A 19,280-nucleotide genomic window follows, 5' to 3' on the forward strand; every position below is an offset into this window, starting at 1 on the left:
CAATAGTCCATATAGCTGTAATAATATCACTTCAACTCCCCCAAACACAATAGTCTATACAGCTGTGATAGTATTGTCCCCTACTGCCCTGCACAATAGTTAATACAACTACAGTATAATAATATCCTCCCAACTCCCCCTAAAACAATAGCCATTATCTCAGTTCTATTAGTCCCAATTCCCCCAGCACAATAGTCTGGATGCAGTACAATAGACCAGGGTATTTGCTATTTAATTGTATTGCTTTGTATTGTACCCAGTATAGCTTTTGTATAGATCAGAGTTAATGATCCTGGCTCTGAGCCTGCAGGAAGTTGGAGGGTAGAGTTAGGTCTGCCTCTAACTCAGTCAGTCTGTTTTTCAGCAGAGGATGTGAGAAGAAGCTACAAGTGGTCATTCCTCACAGGACTAGGCCAAAAGTTCCAGAGATTCGCCTTCTCTGAGGACTATCTACTGAGAGAAAGAACTCACCATTTTTACAGTACTCCAGAAAGAGAGAACCCAGAAGGTCCAGAATCTGCATCACCGAGCACTGGAGTCAGTCAGTAATGTATTTTGCTGTTTAAGGGATCATGCACACGACAGTATGTATTTTGCGGCCCGCAAAACACGGATCCGCAAAGAAAAAACGGGTGACATCCGTATAGCATAGTTTTGTTTTTTTACGGATCCATTGTAACAATTCCTTTCCTTGTCCACCACTGCCCTGGCCCAATGGAGCATTAATGTTAGCTTTGCCACTGTGATAGACTGTTACAGACAGAGCCACTACCACTTCCATCCTCCACTCCTCCAGGGCTTGCAAACGCTCTGTACAGTATTAGAATGTATTGGCTCAGATGAGCCGAAGTTATTACTTTGCGAAGTCTCGCGAGACTTCGCATAATAACTTCATAAAGTAATTTCTACTGTAAAAAAACATTTCCCGAACGTAGGTTCAGTTTCAAGGTACCACTTGGAACCGAACCCAAGTTCGTGAATTTTTTTTTACAGTAGAAATTTATTTTAAAAGTTATTATGCGAAGTCTCGTGAGACATACATTCTATACTGTACGGAGCGCTCACTCCATACAGTATTCAAACGAAGTATTATGCGACTCGACTTCAGATATTTCATCCGAAGTCGATTCGCTCATCCCTAATTGTCAACATACCTTTCCCCCAACATAATAGTCCTTTTATTTGTCTACTATACTGAGGGGATTTACTGGTAACTCACCCAATCACTCTGGCACCATGCATGTACTTGGCTACTGAGAAAAGAGGAACGGCCGGGACCTCAGCTCACTCTGTGATTGGCTGAAATTTCAGCGAATGTGGATCTTCTGGGAGGGAAGGGATGGGATGCAAATGAGCTCTTAACAAGCTCTGCCACTAATGCCACCAGATGTAAGGCAGCTATCCTATAAGTCAATGTTCAGCTCTTAAAATAAGCCTTGAGACATGACTTGGATATTAATTAAGCCAGCATCTCATCTGCAGACAGCTGTTTCGGGTTGATTGCCCCTCATCAGTGCAGAGCAGAGAGTACTGGGGACTGTAGATCTTCTGGGACGGTAGTCTCCCCAGGCTGCAGTGAGAGGAGGTGAGTGGGGGGAGTTACAGTTGCTGTTACTGTCTGCACACCATCCGCCATTCTTTTCTTTTTCCTTGTCACTCCAAGGAGTTTCCTAGAGTTCACTCATCCAGCCACAAAAAAGGAGGACTCCTGTCCATCCATCGAGGCCATCCACAGAAGAGCAGAAGTCAGGAAGCTGGAAGTGTGTCCAGCCTAGTCATCCTTGTTTCACGGACACTGCTTTCCTGAAAATTGGCTTCCAGAGCATTTTCTAGGAACAATCTGTGAAAACCACACACCAAACACAGATGGCACCGGGCTGTGTCCGTGTTTTTTTTTACGGACTCATAGGCTACAATGTGCATAAGGGATCCGTAATCATGGACAATATAGGGCATGCTTCCGCGGTGTTACCATGGAGCCATGGTCTGTGGAAAAGCACTGATGTGTGAATATACACATTAAACGTCAGTGGTTCTGATTTATCATGCCTCCACTCCAGAATTCTGGCTTTAAAAATGAATTTTTGCGACTTTTTGCATTCTTACAACACTTACTTCAGTTTTGCTATGTGGGTGGAAAAGTAGGCGCGTTTAGCTATATTAATGAGTTTTATTCCAGATTTCGGCCTAGTACTCATTTCTGTTTTTCACTGACGTGTACTGTCTGCATTTTCCATGGACAGCACAAGTACCCATTGATTCAAATGTGTCTGTTCACATTTCAGTATTTTTTTACTGGTCGTGGGTCAGTAAAAAAAATCACGGAGACGTGCACCATGATGTGAACCAAGCACACCCATTGAAGTCTATGGGTCACTGAAAATGACGGACACAGCACAGATGGCATCCATGGTGCGTCCGTTTTTCACCGAAGCCCAATAGGAGATACTTTGGAAATTAGTTTTCAGCTGAGCAACGTCAGTGAATTACGGATGACACACGGATGGTAAAAACAGACACACGGACTAAGCACAGATCCTTCACGGACACCTTCACAGATAAAACACTAATGCTTTTTTTCACGGACGTGTCACTGACACGGAAATGTGGACGAGGCCTTATCCTTAAAGGGGTATTTCCATCACAATGATCATAGTTTATTAGGTGCCAGTGATAATTTTTGCAAATATGTTGTAATATCAAATTGCCACCCTTCTTGATAAAATTCCCTCTCTCCTACCCCAGTGTTGTACTTTGGTTCCCCATTGTTACGGCCACCGCTTCTTGGCCGAATCCATGGGCCCCGCTTGCGCATAAGAAACACTTTTTTCCCATGGCCGGCCGCTCATTGCATTTATGAACGTGCAAGCCGCCGGGCCGCCGCACATGCGCAAAGCTTTATTCCTTTGTGCCGTGTCTAATACAGAGCCGTTCATGCTCTGTTTGCAGCGCAGACATCGGCGACGGACGTGCAGAGAGAGAGAGACAGGACATGCAGAGAGAGAGGACAAGCAGGAGAGGTATAGGAGGATCGTGACAACTTCAAAATAGGCGAGTATCATTTTTACATAAATTCACCACCAAATCCACCAATGATATTATCCTAATTGACAATAAAAGAGAGTTACTCAGGAAGTCAGGAGGAACTCCAATGGATGAGATTATGGAGTGGAGGGTCGCAGATGGAGGGTATATTGTGGGGCAGATGGTGGACATTATGGAATGGAGGGACAATAGAGAGGACATTATGGAGTGGAGGGACGCAGATGGAGGGTATATTGTGGGGGAGATGGCGAACATTATGGAATGGAGAGACAATGGAGAGGACATTATGGAGTAGAGGGACGTAAATGGAGGGTATATTATGGGGCAGATGGTGAACATTATGGAATGGAGGGACACTGGGGAGGATATTATGGAGTGGAGGGATGCAGGTGGAGGGCATATTGTGGGGCAGATGGCGAACATTATGGAATGGAGGGACAATGGAGAGGACATTATGGAGTGGAGGAACGCAGATGGAGGGTATATTGTGGGGCAGATGGAGGACTTTATGGAATGGAGAGACACTGGGGAGGACATTATGGAATGAAGGGACGCAGATGGAGGGTATATTGTGGGGCAGATGGAGGACATTATGGAATGGAGAGACACTGGGGAGGACATTATGGAGTAGAGGGACGCAGATGGAGGGTATATGGTGGAGTAGATGGACGCTGATGGAGGACATTATGGAATGCAGTGACACTGGGGCAGACATTATGGAGTGGAGGGATGCAGATGGAGGATATATTGGGGGGCAGATGGCAGACATTATGGAATGGAGGGACAATGGAGAGGACATTATGGAGTGGAGGGACACAGATGGAGGGTATATGGTGGAGTAGATAGACGCTGATGGAGGACATTATGGAATAGATGGACACTGGAGAGGACATTATGGAGTGGAGTGACACAGATGGAGGGTATATTGTGGGGCAGATGGACGCTGATGGAGGACATTATGGAATGGAGGGACACTGGGGGAGGACATTATGGAGTGACTGGATGCTGGGGGAGGACATTATGGAGAGCATGGACACTGGTGGAGGACACTATGGAGTGGAATGAGGCTGGGGGAGGTCACTATGGAGTGCCTGGATGCAAGGGGAGGACATTATAGAGTGCATGGACACTGGGGGAGGTCACTATGGAGTTTGTGGATGCTGTGGGAGGAAATTATGGATAGCATGGACACTGGAGGAGGACATTATGGAGTGCATGGACACTGGTGGAGGTCACTATGGAGTACATGGACACTGGGGGAGGACATTATGGATTGTATGGACACTGGGGAAGGACATTATGGAGTGCATTAAAACTGGGGGAGGTCACTATAGAGTGCCTAGATGCTGGGGGAGGACATTATGGAGTGCATGGACAGTGGGGGAGGACATTATAGAGTGCATGGAAACGGGGGGAGGTCACTATGGAGTGAAAGGAGGCTGGTGGAGGACACTATGGAGTGCCTGGATGCTGGGGGAGGACATTATGGAGTGCATGAACACTGGTGAAGGACACTATGGAGTGGGAGGAGTCTGAGGGAGGTCCCTTTAGAGTGCCTGGATGCTGGGGGAGGATGGGATGGGGGATGAGGAGGTTGGAATGGGGGATGAGGAGGTTGAGATGGGGGATAGCTAGTTTGGGAAGGGGGATGTGGAGGTTGGGAAAGGGGATAGGTAGTTTGGGATGGGGGAAAGGTAGTTTGGGATGGGGATAGGGCATGGACGGGGGAAGGGATGTGGGGCGGTGTTGCACTTGCCACAAGATGCTGTCCACTTGTCTTCTGGCCTCAAACAGCTGGTCGGGCGTAAACCGTTCCATCACGGGGAGCAACGATAACCAATAGTAATGCACTGGACCCATCTGCGACGTCAGCACCGCCCCCTCCTGCAGATGTCGCACATTGTCCTCCAAAGTGGCAACTCTATTGGTGAATCCCATCAAGGACTCGTAAACGAGCCTTGTGAAATCCTCGTAGTCCACCTGACGGCTCCTACCGGTCCTCTGGCGACGCATGAGGGCCTCAAATAGCGGGGCTAATGTAGCCATAGTAGCGTTGCCAGAGGGCACAGGTAGGGGAACATTGAGGTCCTGACCAGCTGCTTGAGCAGGACGAGAGGGACCCGCAGTGGGCGGCTTTTCAGGGACCGCCTCCTGTGCGACCGCCTCCTGTGGGACTTCACAGGGAGCCTCGGGTGCCCGAGTACTGCTTGATGTTCTGTAAAGCAAAGAAACAAAAAATTTGCAATTAGAGTACCTCTGGATAGAGGCGAGCAAAGGGACTTGGCATGCTACATGGAAAGTTGCATAAAAAAAAAATTCATACTGTACAGAGATAGAGCCCATACAGAGAAGTGTCTATGTACAGTATGATTTTTTTTTTTAAAGCAAATTCAGATGTATCATCTGAAGCACGCTTTGCTCAACTCTACTCCACCAAATATGTGGATTTCCCGGACAGAGTGCCAAATGACAGTCTACCTGGGCCACACACATACATTGGAGATCATAATTCATAATTTGTATAAACATTATATCTTACCTTCTCAGCTCTAGGGTTCTTCTTAGGAACCCCAATGCAGCCACATAACGGTACGGCTGCTTGTGGGTTCCTCCAGACCCACTCGGGCGCTTAACCTCCTCGTTGAAGTTCTTCTTGAAGCGGTCCCTCATTGACCGTCACCGCACCAAAATTGTCATCCCTGGCACCAAGAAAAAATAAAATAAAAAATTAGTCTTTAAAATATATGATTTTTTACATCAAAAATGGTTTACTATTTGATTGAACCTGCCACAACAACAACCAAAAATATATTGTTGCGAACTATCGGTGGCAGTGACCCACTTAAACCAAACAGAAAACAACTTTTGAGAAATAAAGCAGACGTGTATGCTATATACAAATGAAATACAATATACTTACGGCAATATACTTTCATTGAGGTCGTCCCAATTTGGTACAATTGCCTCTCAAATCTGTAGCCAGAGGAGCCAGAGTGATGGTCTGCGTGGCGGCGGTCGGTGTGGTACCACAATGGTGGATGATCCTCCACCATCTGGATGAGGAGGTCGTTGTCGATCCAAAAACCGCTGACGTTCTCCTCATCCGTTCTGGCGGAGCCTCGGGAACCCTAAAAAAATAACATAAAGTTAACATAATGTTTTAAACATTTGGAATTAAAAAGACTTTGTATGAAAATACTCACACGACCACGACCGCCGCATGCTCCCCGACTTCCTCTGGCTGAGGCTCGACCACCTATCTCGGAGTGAACGTGGTATTACGGCTGCGATTACATGATGCCCGGCGAGAAAAAAGAATTCATGGTGTGGTACGAAGAACATAAAAATGACACCTTTAATTTTCAGGAAGAGCTAAGAGCTTACTGTAAGCAGGATGTTAAGAATCCTTTCTGGGTCTTGTGGTAAATATCTGCAGGGACAATTGCTATGGTATTTTCGTGAAGAAATTTTAACCGATACATAGCCATACATACTGATGACAGACAACATGATAAGTTGAAATAGGTCGATATATTTAGTGACTGTTCTGTATTTCTTTTCACATTTAAAGGGCTTCTGTCACTAAAGTCATTTTTTTTTTATGGCTACTTAAATTCCTTATACTGCGATATATGAATATATAATGCTCTTACTCATTTTCCTTCAGCAGTTTCTTCAAAAAACGGACTTTTATAATATGTAAATGAGCTCTCTACTAGCAAGTAGCGTGGCTACTTGCTGGTAGCAGCTGCATCCTCCTTTCATAAAGACGCCCCCTCCTCATGTTGATTGACAGGGCCAGCGAACGCGCTCGTCCTCTGGCTGGCCCTGTCTGCGTTCAAAATCTGGCGCCTGTGCCGTACCTGTCTTCAGTCGGCGCAGGCGCACTGAGAGGAGGACGCTTGCTCGGCCGCTCCTTCCTCAGTGCGCCTGCACCAGGTGTAGATGTGACGTCATCGGCGCAGGCGCATTGAGGATGGAGCGGCCAAGCGAACGTGCTCGTCCTCTGGCTGGCCCTGTCTGCGTTCAAAATCTGGCGCCTGCACCGTAACTGTCTTCAGTCGTCGCAGGCGCACTGAGAGGAGGACGCTCGCTCGGCCGCTCCTTCCTCAGTGCGCCTGCGCCGGGTGTAGATGTGACGTCATCGGCGCAGGCGCATTGAGGATGGAGCGGCCCAGCGAGCGTCCTCCTCTCAGTGCGCCTGCGCGGACTGAAGACAGGTACGGCGCAGGCGCCAGATTTTGAACGCAGACAGGGCCAGCCAGAGGACGAGCGCGTTCGCTGGCCCTGTCAATCAACATGAGGAGGAGGCATCTTTATGAAAGGAGGATGCGGCTGCTACCCGCAAGTAGCTGCCCTACTTGCTGGTAGAGAGCTCATTTACATATTATAAAAGTCAGTTTTTTTAAGAAACTGCTGAAGGAAAATGAGTAAGAGCATTATATATTCATATATCCCAGTATAAGGAATTTAAGTAGCCAAAAAATAATAATATGACTTTAGTGGGGTGACAGAAGCCCTTTAAAGTATTGCGTCACTTTTTTTTTTTTCAGTCATGGCCATAATCGTGTCCCTGTAACATTCACAAGCCCACGCCAACATGATAAGTTGAAATGGGTTGATACATTTAGTGACTGTTCTGTATTTCTTTTCACGTTTAAAGTATTGCGTCACCTTTTTTTTTTTCAGTCATGGCCATAATCGTGTCCCTGTAACATTCACAAGCCCTTCTCAAGACCTCAACCTCAACAATCCTTTGTGCTTCAACCACTATAATGTGAATTATGCGGCGTTATATTTGGACGGGGCAACAGAAACCCGCAAAACCGTTTCAATCTAATTTCCAAGACGTATCAGCGGTTCAAGAATACATGTCGCTCGTGCATATTTCGGGAAAGCATAAGGCTGACAACGCTTTATCCGTGGACTGGTCTGAATTTTTTGAATGGCTATATATTGTTCGCTTTTGATTTATCGCCGGATCAAGAACCCCGCGGTCATTTCTCGCTAGTAAAAAGCGGAAATCTCAGAGCTGAAATTAGATTTGCTGAGCCGGTTGTAAACACTATTAACATGATTGTGTATTAAGTTCATGAAAACATTATTGAAATAAATAATAGAAGGGAAGTTTTATATGATTTTCAATAAAAATGAATAATTATGAAATTACCCGTGTTATTAAAACCGACTTTCACGCCCGTCGCATATTTAAAAGGTGTACTTCCGTGCGATTTATTTCCTAAAAATAAAATCATCGACCGCCCGGCGGCCTACATTGTAAATACGGACAATTCGTATAAGCGGGGACGACACTGGATTTTTATTATTTTACAGCCTGACGACGTATCTATATTTTTTCTCATTCAAGGTTTTATTAAAATTTCCAAGTAAATAGGACAAAAGCAATAAAGCGTTTCTGACCATACAGCATGTGGCAAGAAGTCGAGAACAGTAAATATCAGTTTCAAAAACATAGAACCACAGGGGGTCTACCCCTGTACCAAGAACATATTTAGTAAAGAAAAGGCACTGGGAAAAGGCGCATACAATAAAGACAGCAGGGGGGACACACGAGGAGGAAGAAAGGGGAAGGGAGAGGGTGGGGAACAGACACGAGTGCTGGTTACAGGTGTGCAGCCCGGAACTCACTGGAGGTGCGAAACGTCTCCCATGGGCTCCACGTCTTCACAAAACGAGCGACGGCCAATGGGGAAATGCAGATGAGGTCCTCCATCCTTTGGTGGAGAGCAATTTCCTCAAACCACTCCATCAGTAGGGGGGGAGGGAGGTGACTTCCAGTGGCGGGGAATGACCGTTTTGGCGGCTTGGAGCATATATTTCAAGAGGGAGACCTTATAGGCTGGGATGGTGAGGTCAAAGGCGAAAAGCAAGAGGGATTCGGGGGTGTTGGGTATAGGAATCCCTGTCACTTTACGCACAATGGAATGCACCGAGTCCCAGAAAGGGCGCAGGGCAGAGCATTGCCACCATATATGAATCATGGTGCCCTCCTCCGACAGACATCTCCAGCATCTGTCCGGCACAGACGGAAACCACTTGTGGAGAAGAGTGGGCACGCTGTACCACCTGGAGAGGACCTTGTAATTAGTTTCCTGCGCCTTCGTGGAGATCAGCGCCTTGTGAGTCAAAAGAAAGGCTCTCTGCCATTGGGAAGGGGTGAGTTGGACACCTAAATCACGTTCCCACGCCGAGCAAAAGGGAGGAGGACAGGAGGAGTGTTGCTGAATGAGCAAATTGTATATAGTGGAGATGTCCCTAAATACTGCTGATGGAGCCAGGCACATTTGCTCAAACTTAGTGAGGGCTCTGGATAGGTCATGGGTTTTACGCAAGGCCGAATAAAAATGTTGAAGTTGGAGGTGTTCAAAAGTATGCCTGGGGTGGATGGCGGAGGGTTCTAGCATCTGATTGAGAGGTTTCAGAGAGGACCCGCGTAAGACATGATAAAATCGGAGAGGGCGCATACTAGTACCTGACAAGAAGGTGCGCGAGGAGCGCCCCGGTGGGAAGTCAGGATGATCCGTGATTGGGGTCAGGGGACCTTTAGTATCGATGAGTGAATGGTGATTACGTGTGGAGCCGAGAATTGCAAGGGTATGATTAACCGTAAAAGAGGGGGTTGGGGCGGGGACGCTAGACGATCCTATCAACCAAGGGAGCGTCGAGAGTGAGGTGGGTGAGGAGTCCCTAGCCATATGAACCCACGCTTTGGCGTAGTCCACTCAGCAGGTCCAGTAGCCTGGCATACGCCGCGGAGAAGTAATACAATTTACAGTCCGGCAGACCCACCCCGCCCGTCTCCTTAGATCTGGTCAATAGTTCATACCTTATCCGCGGTCTGCCCGGAGCCCATACAAATCGCGTGAAGGAGCGCTTCAGTTGCAACCAATAGGACGCCGGCAGTCGGATAGGGATGGTCTGCAGGAGGTAGAGCAATTTCGGCAACAGGTTCATCTTAAGGATACTGACCCTGCCAAACCAGGAGAAGTCGCGGCGATGCCAGGACTCAAGATCCATCTGGAACCGCCGGAGAAGCGGGGAGAAATTCAGCTGGAAAAGTTGAGAGAGATCCGCCGAAACTTTAATGCCTAGATATTCTATGCCTGAAGGCGGCCAGGCGAACGGGAACGAGGTATGGAGGGAGGGGAGTAGCTCTCGGGGCAAAGAGACGTTTAGGGCTTCTGATTTTGACATGTTTATTTTGAAATTCGTCCAGCTGCCGAAATGAGCGAGTTCGCGGAGTAGGGACGTGAGTGTGATACGCGGGTTAGTTATGTATAATAAAAGATCATCCGCAAAGGCGGCGCACTTGTGCTCCGTCTTACCTATCTTGACTCCGGAGATATCCGGATTCCCACGGATAGCAGCGAGAAGGTGTTCCATCACTATGACATATAGGAGAGGGGACAGCGGGCAGCCTTGACGCGTGCCATTGCGGATGAGGAAAGGGTGAGAAAGCGTGCCGTTTATTTTAACGCGGGCGGATGGATGCTGGTATAGACTAAAAAATTTTCCCAGAAAATCCGGGCCAATCCCCAGTCCCAAGAGGGTAGATCGAATCGCCTGCCAGGAGACACGATCGAAAGCTTTTTCCGCGTCGAGGGATAAGATCATGAGGGGGGTATCGGCCATTTTTGCATGGTGGATTATATCTAGAGTCCTGAGGGTATTGTCGCGGGCTTCCCTCCCAGGGATGAAACTCTGGGAGGGGTAGGAATGCGTTCAGTCGGTTAGCGAGAAGCTTGGCGAACAACTTAAGGTCCACGTTCAGCAAGGAAATGGGCCGATAACTGGGGCAGAGGTGCGGATCTTTGTCAGGCTTGGGAATAACCGTGATGTGGGCCATGGTCGTTTGCGCCGGGAAGGGGCACCCAGAGGATACAGTATTGAAAACCTTTGACAGAAAAGGAGTGAGGGAGGCCGAAAGAGATTTGTAGAAACTAGCCGTGAATCCATCGGGACCTGGCCTCTTGCCACTCGGCATGGACTTAATCGCCTCCTGCAGCTCCATCTCTGTGAAAGGGGTCTCCAAGCTGGCACTTTGTTCAGCTGACAATTTGGGGCCACGAGAAGAGGAGATGGAATACAGGTCGTTCGCCACATCGTGAGGGTCAGGGAGGTTGTATAGCTGGGAATAGAACGATTGAAAGGAGGAGGCAATTTCCTCATTAGTGTGCACCATACGGCCCGTGGAGTCTTTCATGGCTGAAACGTGGGAGGCAGCCCTGAGGGCTCTCGCAAGCAGGCGTCCGCATTTATTACTATATTCATAGAATTTACTACGGCAGGTCTGGACCATCCGTTTGTAAGACGCTTCCAGAAGGCGACGCGCATCCGTGAGTGCGTTCTGTAGGTCACCAAGGACAGATTGAGAAAGGGCTCGCTTGTGAAGGAGCTCTAAGGATGCAACCTTCTGCAGAGCATTCTTCAGGGAGATGGCCTTTTCTTTTTTAAGGCGGGAGCCATGCCTAATGAGAGTCCCACGGAGGACACATTTTAAGGCTTCCCATTGCATAGGAAGAGGGGTTTGGTCTGAGGAGTGATCGGAAAGGAAGTTGGACACAGTGGTGTGGAGGTCAGTGGCACATGCTGTGTCCAGCAGAAGGGACTCATTTAAACGCCAGGTCCATTCGGTCCTAGCCAAGGAGGGAAGCATTAGAGAGCAAAAAACCGGGGCGTGATCAGACCATAGTATATTGCCAATAGATGTGGAAACCAGCCAGGAAAGGGCGGGTTGCTGGACTAGGACGTAATCTATCCTGCTATATGAGGAGTGGGGGGCTGAAAAAAAGGTATAGTCTCTATCTGCCGGATGATGAATACGCCACGGGTCGCACATTTGTAATTGGAACAATGCTCTTTTAACCCATTTAATGGCAACGTAGGAGAGGGAGGCTTTACCTGAGGAGTTATCGAGCGCGGGGTCAAGGGTAAGATTGAGATCACCGCAGAGTACTAGGGTAGCACGGATCAGAGGCGTGACTTTATCAATTAAATCTACGATGAAGGGGACCTGGTGGCTATTAGGAGCATAGACATTGAGGATTGTAAATTCCCGACCACCAATGAGGAGTGTGAGGATCAGATATCGCGCCCCAGGGTCGGCTACGCATCCCAGCACCTGGTGAGCCAAAGATTTGTGGATCGCTACGGCAACCCCTTTGGATTTACTCTCAGAGTTGTTCGCAAGGTGCCAAGACGTGTAGTGTCTGTGGCGGATAGCAGGGGCCTTACCTTCCTTAAAGTGAGTTTCCTGGATGCACACAATCTGCGCCCTTTGACGGTGGAAGTGATAAAGGATTTGGGATCTCTTCTCAGGCGTGTTGAGGCCTTTGGTGTTGAGTGACGCGATCTTGAGCGACGTCATGTCTAAAACAAAAGGAGAAGACACAAGGGACAAAGGGGCGGGTGGACAAACACGGGAAGGGGAGAGCGAGAAAAAAAAAGAGAGAAAAACGAGAATAAAAATAAGAAAGGCAAGTAAATAAACTACCTGGATCAAACAGATCCAAAGAGACAATCGCTGGGGAATAATCAGTCCCCAGAGGGTGTCTCAAACTACTTGGGGAAAGTGACAACCAGGAAAGAGCGGGCCTACTGCAGGCCCTGGCAGACAGCAGAACACAGAGGTGATACTAGTCATGCCTACTACCAAGGGGGCGTCAAACAAAAGAAACAGTAACAAGGCATCTCAGTAGTGATGGAGCATGAGTCTCAAGCAGAACCACAGGTCTGGTCTCAGGAACCGAAGTCCGTAGCGATTTGGGATCTGCCAGCACGAGTTGAAGAGCGGCGTCTTCTCCGTCCAAGGGGGGGTCGGTAAAGCTGTCATCGGTGATCTGGCAGAAGCTGACAGGAACGGGCGAGTCGGTGTCGGTTGTAGCACAGAGGGCCAGGGGCCCAGCTCGACCATTGGGAGATGCAGGAGGCGGAGGAACTCAGGAAGATCCGCGGGTTTGCGGAGCGTCGCGGTTTGGCCTTTGAGACCCGCATAAAGAGCGAAGGGATAGCCCCACCGGAAGGGGATGCCTCGTTCCCTGAGAAGATCCAGGAGGGGTCGCAGGGCAGCTCTTTGGGCCAGGGTGTGGCGGGAGAGATCTTGAAGGAGTTGGAGGGGAGCACCATCAAATGATAAAGGCGAGGACTGCCTGGCTCTGTTCAGAATCTGTTCCTTGACCACATAAAAGTGGATTCTGCAAATTACATCCCTCGGATTGGACCCACCCGGGCCAGAGGGTCTAAGGGCCCTATGTGCCCAATCGATCTCAACGTGGGAGCCTGCTGGTCGACCAAGGAGTCTATTAAACAGTCCAGTGATGGTACTTAAAAGGTTAGGCGCCTTTACAGATTCCAACAGGCCGCGTATTCGAATGTTGTTACGGCGGTTACGGTTTTCAATGTCGTCCAAGTGCTGATGTAGAGTATACAGTCGTGGCCAAAAGTTTTGAGAATGACACAAATATTAGTTTTCACCAAGTTTGCTGCTAAACTGCTTTTAGATCTTTGTTTCAGTTGTTTCTGTGATGTAGTGAAATATAATTACACGCACTTCATACGTTTCAAAGGCTTTTATCGACAATTACATGACCTTTATACAAAGAGTCAGTATTTGCAGTGTTGGCCCTTCTTTTTCAGGACCTCTGCAATTCGACTGGGCATGCTCTCAATCAACTTCTGGGCCAATTCCTGACTCATAGTAACCCATTCTTTCATAATCACTTCTTGGAGTTTGTCAGAATTAGTGGGTTTTTGTTGTTCCACCCGCCTCTTGAGGATTGACCACAAGTTCTCAGTGGGATTAAGATCTGGGGAGTTTCCAGGCCATGGAGCCAAAATGTCAACGTTTTGGTCCCCGAGCCAATTAGTTATCACTTTTGCCTTATGGCACGGTGCTCCATCGTGCTGGAAAATGCATTGATCTTCCCCAAACTGTTGTTGGATTGTTAGAAGAAGTTGCTATTGGAGGGTGTTTTGGTACCATTCTTTATTCATGGCTGTGTTTTTGGGCAAAATTGTGAGTGAGCCCACTCCTTTGGATGAGAAGCAACCCCACACATGAATGGTCTCAGGATGCTTTACTGTTGGCATGACACAGGACTGATGGTAGCGCTCACCTTTTCTTCTCCGGACAAGCCTTTTTCCAGATGCCCCAAACAATCGGAAAGAGGCTTCATCAGAGAATATGACTTTGCCCCAGTCCTCAGCAGTCCATTCACCAAACTTTCTGCAGAAGATCAATCTGTCCCTGATGTTTTTTTTGGAGAGAAGTGGCTTCTTTGCTGCCCTTCTTGACACCAGGCCATCTTCCAAAAGTCTTTGCCTCACTGTGCGTGCAGATGTGCTCACATCTGCCTGCTGCCATTCCTGAGCAAGCTCTGCCCTGGTGGCACTCAGATCCCGCAGCTGAATCCTCTTTAGGAGACGATCCTGGCGCTTGCTGGACTTTCTTGGACGCCCTGAAGCCTTCTTAACAAGAATTGAACCTCTTTCCTTGAAGTTCTTGATGATCCTATAAATTGTTGATTGAGGTGCAATCTTTTATGCAACGCAATGATGGCTGCACGCGTTTCTTTGCAGGTCACCATGGTTAACAATGGAAGAACTATGATTTCAAGCATCACGCTCCTTTTAACATGTCAAGTCTTATTTTAACCCAATCAGGGTTAACCCAATCAGCCTGACATAATGATCTCCAGCCTTGTGCTCGTCAACATTCTCACCTGAGTTAACAAGACGATTACTGAAATGATCTCAGCAGGTCCTTTAATGACAGCAATGAAATGCAGTGGAAAGTTTTTTTGGGGATTAAGTTAATTTTCATGGCAAAGAAGGACTATGCAATTCATCTGATCACTCTTCATAACATTCTGGAGTATATGCAAATTGCTATTATAAAAACTTAAGCAGCAACTTTTCCAATTTCCAATATTTATGTAATTCTCAAAACTTTTGGCCACGACTGTATAGCTGGGTCTCATGCGACTGGATCGTGTCCTGAAGGGCTGAGACCGTAGTCACCAGAGAAGTGTGGTCTTGGGCGACGTCAATTCTGGAGTCCAGGACGGCCATTTCAGAGCGGACTTGTGAGAATTCGCGCTTGCATTCCTGCAATATGTTAGTGGCAAAACTGGACAAGTCTGCTTTGGTAGGAAGGGAGCAGATGAGAGTGCGCAAATCGGCCATCGTTGGTGGCCTGATGCCGTCGTTAAACAGGTCGGCTGAGGCAGATGGGGCCCCTGAGCAGGGAGAAGGATGTGTAAGGCCCGAGATTTTGTGAGAAATCCCTGATGAGGGCTGATGGTGTCCATCCCAGGAAGATCCAGTGGACCAGTGCGGGGAGGCGGCCAGGATGGGCCCCGGGGAGCGTGATGGAGGCCGGAAGGGGTCCTGAGCAGCATGAGGGACCTCAATGAGGTGGGGCTCCGCAGGAGTGGGCTGCGCACCCAACGAAGAGGTCAGGGGGTCCCTTAAGGGAATAGGGGCAACCCCACCACTGGATGGTTGCTTGGACGGCCAGAAGGGGGAGGCAAGGGGTCTCAGTGGACATGTCTGCCGGGTGGGTGAGACCCCAGTATCAAACCCCCCGTTGTGGAAGTCCTGTGGGGGGCTCCTGTGACTGACCTGTTGGACTGATGACATCGGTGCTGCGTCCACGGCAGGAGTTGGCGTGTGCTTCACGGAGGTGCACTCCAGAGGGCCCGATGGCGGCGGGAAATACGGCAGCATGGAAGCTTGGGAGGCCCGATCCCAAGTGAGCTGGTCGGTCGCATCAGGTGAGGAGGAGAGCTGTGGGGGCACCAAGGAGGAGCGGTGCCGAAAGAGCTGTGCAGCCTGGGTCTCCCGGGAGGCCTGGCGGTGAGTGGATGAGCGCGCGGCTTGAGCGCCGGCGCCATGTTGCGATCCGGCATGTGGGCCGGGTAGGCCGGAGCCAGGAGGAGAGAAGTGCCGGGCGAAGAGCTGGGGCAGATCTCCTTGAGAGGCAGCAAGGGGAGCCGATGGACGGGCTCTACCCTTCTTGAGCGTTTTCCCCATCTTGGAAGGCTTGATTGATGCGGATTCTGCCAGGGATGCAGAGGAGCTCACAGAGAGCGCGTCCTCACTCGGTCATGGCTGGCCACGCCCCCCGTATCTATAATTTTTGATAGTTATGGATTATCGCCATCGAGTGAGCTGTTTCCTGCTGAATTTATAAAATTTTTATACAAAAATTCTAAGACTATAAGGTATCAAAACAGACAAATCCAGGACATCGCTAGTTCGGTCTGCGGCCATTACTGCATCTATATCTTACATTGTATAGCTAAAGGAATACATTTTGAAAGTGTATCAAAAATGTTTACGAGTGATTTTAGAAAAAATTATCGTGTTGTGCGCTCCTGTGTAGCGACGCGCATGAAACAATTATGTATACGCTGTTATAATTACACACAAACTTGTCGGTCCCTAAGTGGTTGTTAAAAATGTAAGTTGACGTGTTGTAAATAAAGAAAAATTAATAAAACTTTTTTAAATGATTTAAATTTTGTCATCCTTGATTTTTTATCGTTGCTATTATAATTAAAAGAAGCCCGGCCATGTAGTATACGTCTTTTGGACATACCTGGTCATGCTAATATATAAAAGTCATATCAAAATAATATCAAAGTGATATCAAATCACAAAATGATATAAAAGTGGTATAAAACCATATCAAAATTTTATAAATGGGATATAAAGTGTTAATAAAAGCTTATCATTTGATAAGGACTTATAAAGTGATATAAAAAGCTTATCATTTGATATAAAATTTATATTAAACCATATAAAATTATATGAAAATCATATCAAAGTGGGAGGCATTTAGGCGTGGTTTGGGGCGGCGAGGGGAGAGAAATGGGCGGATCTGGGCAGGGTTAGGGCATTTCTGGCAGGGTTTATGGTGTGAAAAAGGGGCGGGGCACCTGTCACTTTGAATTTGACGAGACATGTCTCATTGTGAAATGTAAAGCTTATCATTTGATATAAAATTTATATTAAGCCATTTTTCTTACCATTAGCATATGCAATAGGTGTTAGCGAGGAAATACCTCTCAGGTTTTTAATTCAAATTCAGTGTGTTAACTCCAGTGTGGTGGGAGTTAAATTACACTCAGGCACTCACAGGGAATTAAATTACACTCAGGCCCTCACAATGGAGTTAAATTGAACTTACTTTTCATAGACATACATACATACACTGTAATCTGTATATGAAAGGCTGCAGTTATAAGAGCGTTTTTAATTTACATGGTATAGCATTATAATTAAATTAATAAAACTTTTTAAAGTTTTGTCATCCTTGATTTTTTATTGTTGCTATTATAATTAAAAGACGCCCGGCAGTGTAGTATACGTCTTTTGGCCATGTCCGGGCATGCCAATATATAAAAGGCATATCAAAATGATATCAAAGTGATATCAAATTACAAAATGACATACAAGTGGTATAAAACTGTATCAAAATGTTATACATGGGATATAAAGTGTTAATAAAAGCTTATCATTTGATAAGGACTTATTAAAAGTGATATAAAAAGCTTATCATTTGATATAAAATTTATATTAAACCATATAAAAAGATATGAAAATCATATCAAAGTGGGAGGCATTTAGGCGTGGTTTGGGGCTGCAAGGGGAGAGAAATGGACGGATTTGGGTGGGGTTAGGGCGTTTCTGGGAGGGGTTATGGTGTGAAAAGTGGGCGGGGCACCTGTCACTTTGAGTTTGACGAGACATGTCTTACTATACTACTGTGGCCATTGGGTCCCCGCACTGCTGTGGCGGGGACCCGATGGCAGGAAAGGCAGCCAGATGCCTTCCTTAGGCATCGTGGCTGCCTTCCATGACAGCCTGTGAGATCCAGCCCCATGGATCTCACAGGAAGCAGGCTGTAAGTGTAAGTGTATTACACTGTGTAATACACTTACAGAAAATGCATTGCAACACAGAAGTATTGTGATGCATTGTAAAGGGGATCAGACCCCCAAAAGTTGAAATCCCAGAGTGGGACAAAAAATAAAGTGAAAAAAAACTGTTTCACAAATGTAAAAGTTTCAAGTAAAAAAAAACAAAAAACTTCCTTTTCCCAAAATAAAGTAAAAAAACATTAAAAAAATAGGCAAAAAAAGAAAAGTAGACATAGTAGGTATCACCGCGTCCATATTGACCGGCTCTATAAAAATATCACATGACCTAACCCCTCAGGTGAACACCGTCAAAAAATAAAATAAAAACTGTGCTAAAAAAACATTATTTTGTCACCTTACATTACTAAAAGTGCAAGCGATCAAAAAGGCGTATGCCTCCCAAAATAGTACCAATCTAACAGTCACCTCATCCCGCAAAAAATGAGCCCCTACCTAAGACAATCGCCCAAAAAATAAAATAAAACTATGGCTCTGTCACGGCTGTATGTAAGCAACAAGAGCATACACAGTAAATAGAGCTACTGACCGGACCCAAACTAGGGAGGATAAAGGGTGACCCCTGTCAGACCCTCAAAGCTCTCCCTATGCTGCTAAGCACATGCCCGGATCCAAATGGTGGAACGAGGCATGCCCGCGTACCTAAGACTGATGACCACTGTAACCCCTACAATAGTGGAAGGGGCACGGCCACCGGTGCCCTGCTCAGTATATGGAGGGAACAGTGGTCGCCTCGGATCCAGTCAGAAAATAAACAGATACACTACAATGTCTGCACACTTAGCTGAAGGAGCTGCAGCAGCAGAGAAGACGGATCCAAAGACAGCTGGCAATATCCGGAGTACTTGCTGCAGCAGAACACAGGTCCTGTGAAATGATAGCTTACAAGTGAAGATACTCAAGCAAGAGCTACAACTCAAATGAGAAATATAATCCACACCCTACAAAGGAGGAGGGGTGATTTAAAGGCAGGGAAATCAAACGCAGGAGGAACAGCTGGGAGGAAGGAAACAGAAAGTAAAGACCTCATCACAGGGGCGGAGAAACAGAGCAGTGAGAACTCCTCCAAGCTCTAGTAGTGACATCATCACAGGGGTGGAGAAACAGAGCTGTGAGAACGTCTCAAAGCTCTGGTAGTGACAGGCTCTCAGACTATGGAGACACAAAAACATGATTTTTTTTTGTTTCAAAAATCATATTATTGTGTAAAACTTAAATAAATAAAAAAAAGTATACATATTAGGTAGTTCCACGTCCGTAATGACCTGCTCT

At 47.1% G+C, this 19,280-nt stretch overlaps 1 protein-coding gene across 2 annotated transcripts in view; it reads right to left on the reverse strand.

Annotated features, from left to right (window-relative positions):
• Positions 1-4,473: 4,473 nt before the first annotated feature.
• The window catches only part of LOC121005826, a 301,607-nt gene continuing 286,800 nt past the window's right edge, over positions 4,474-19,280 (reverse strand). Inside the window, exons 1-4 of one of the 2 annotated variants that reach the window (XM_040438591.1) lie at positions 6,249-6,323; positions 5,966-6,173; positions 5,585-5,744; positions 4,474-5,260 (exon numbers count right to left, since the gene is read on the reverse strand). In XM_040438591.1, coding sequence (XP_040294525.1) covers positions 4,498-5,260; positions 5,585-5,715 — 894 coding nt within the window. In that variant the 5' untranslated portion in view covers positions 5,716-5,744; positions 5,966-6,173; positions 6,249-6,323 and the 3' untranslated portion in view covers positions 4,474-4,497. Of the gene's footprint in view, positions 5,261-5,584; positions 5,745-5,965; positions 6,174-6,248; positions 6,324-19,280 lie in introns of those variants that run through there. The other variant, XM_040438598.1, reaches the window with a different exon arrangement.

This window comes from Bufo bufo, chromosome 1 (assembly GCF_905171765.1).
Source record: "Bufo bufo chromosome 1, aBufBuf1.1, whole genome shotgun sequence".
In the NCBI taxonomy this organism is placed as follows: domain Eukaryota; kingdom Metazoa; phylum Chordata; class Amphibia; order Anura; family Bufonidae; genus Bufo; species Bufo bufo.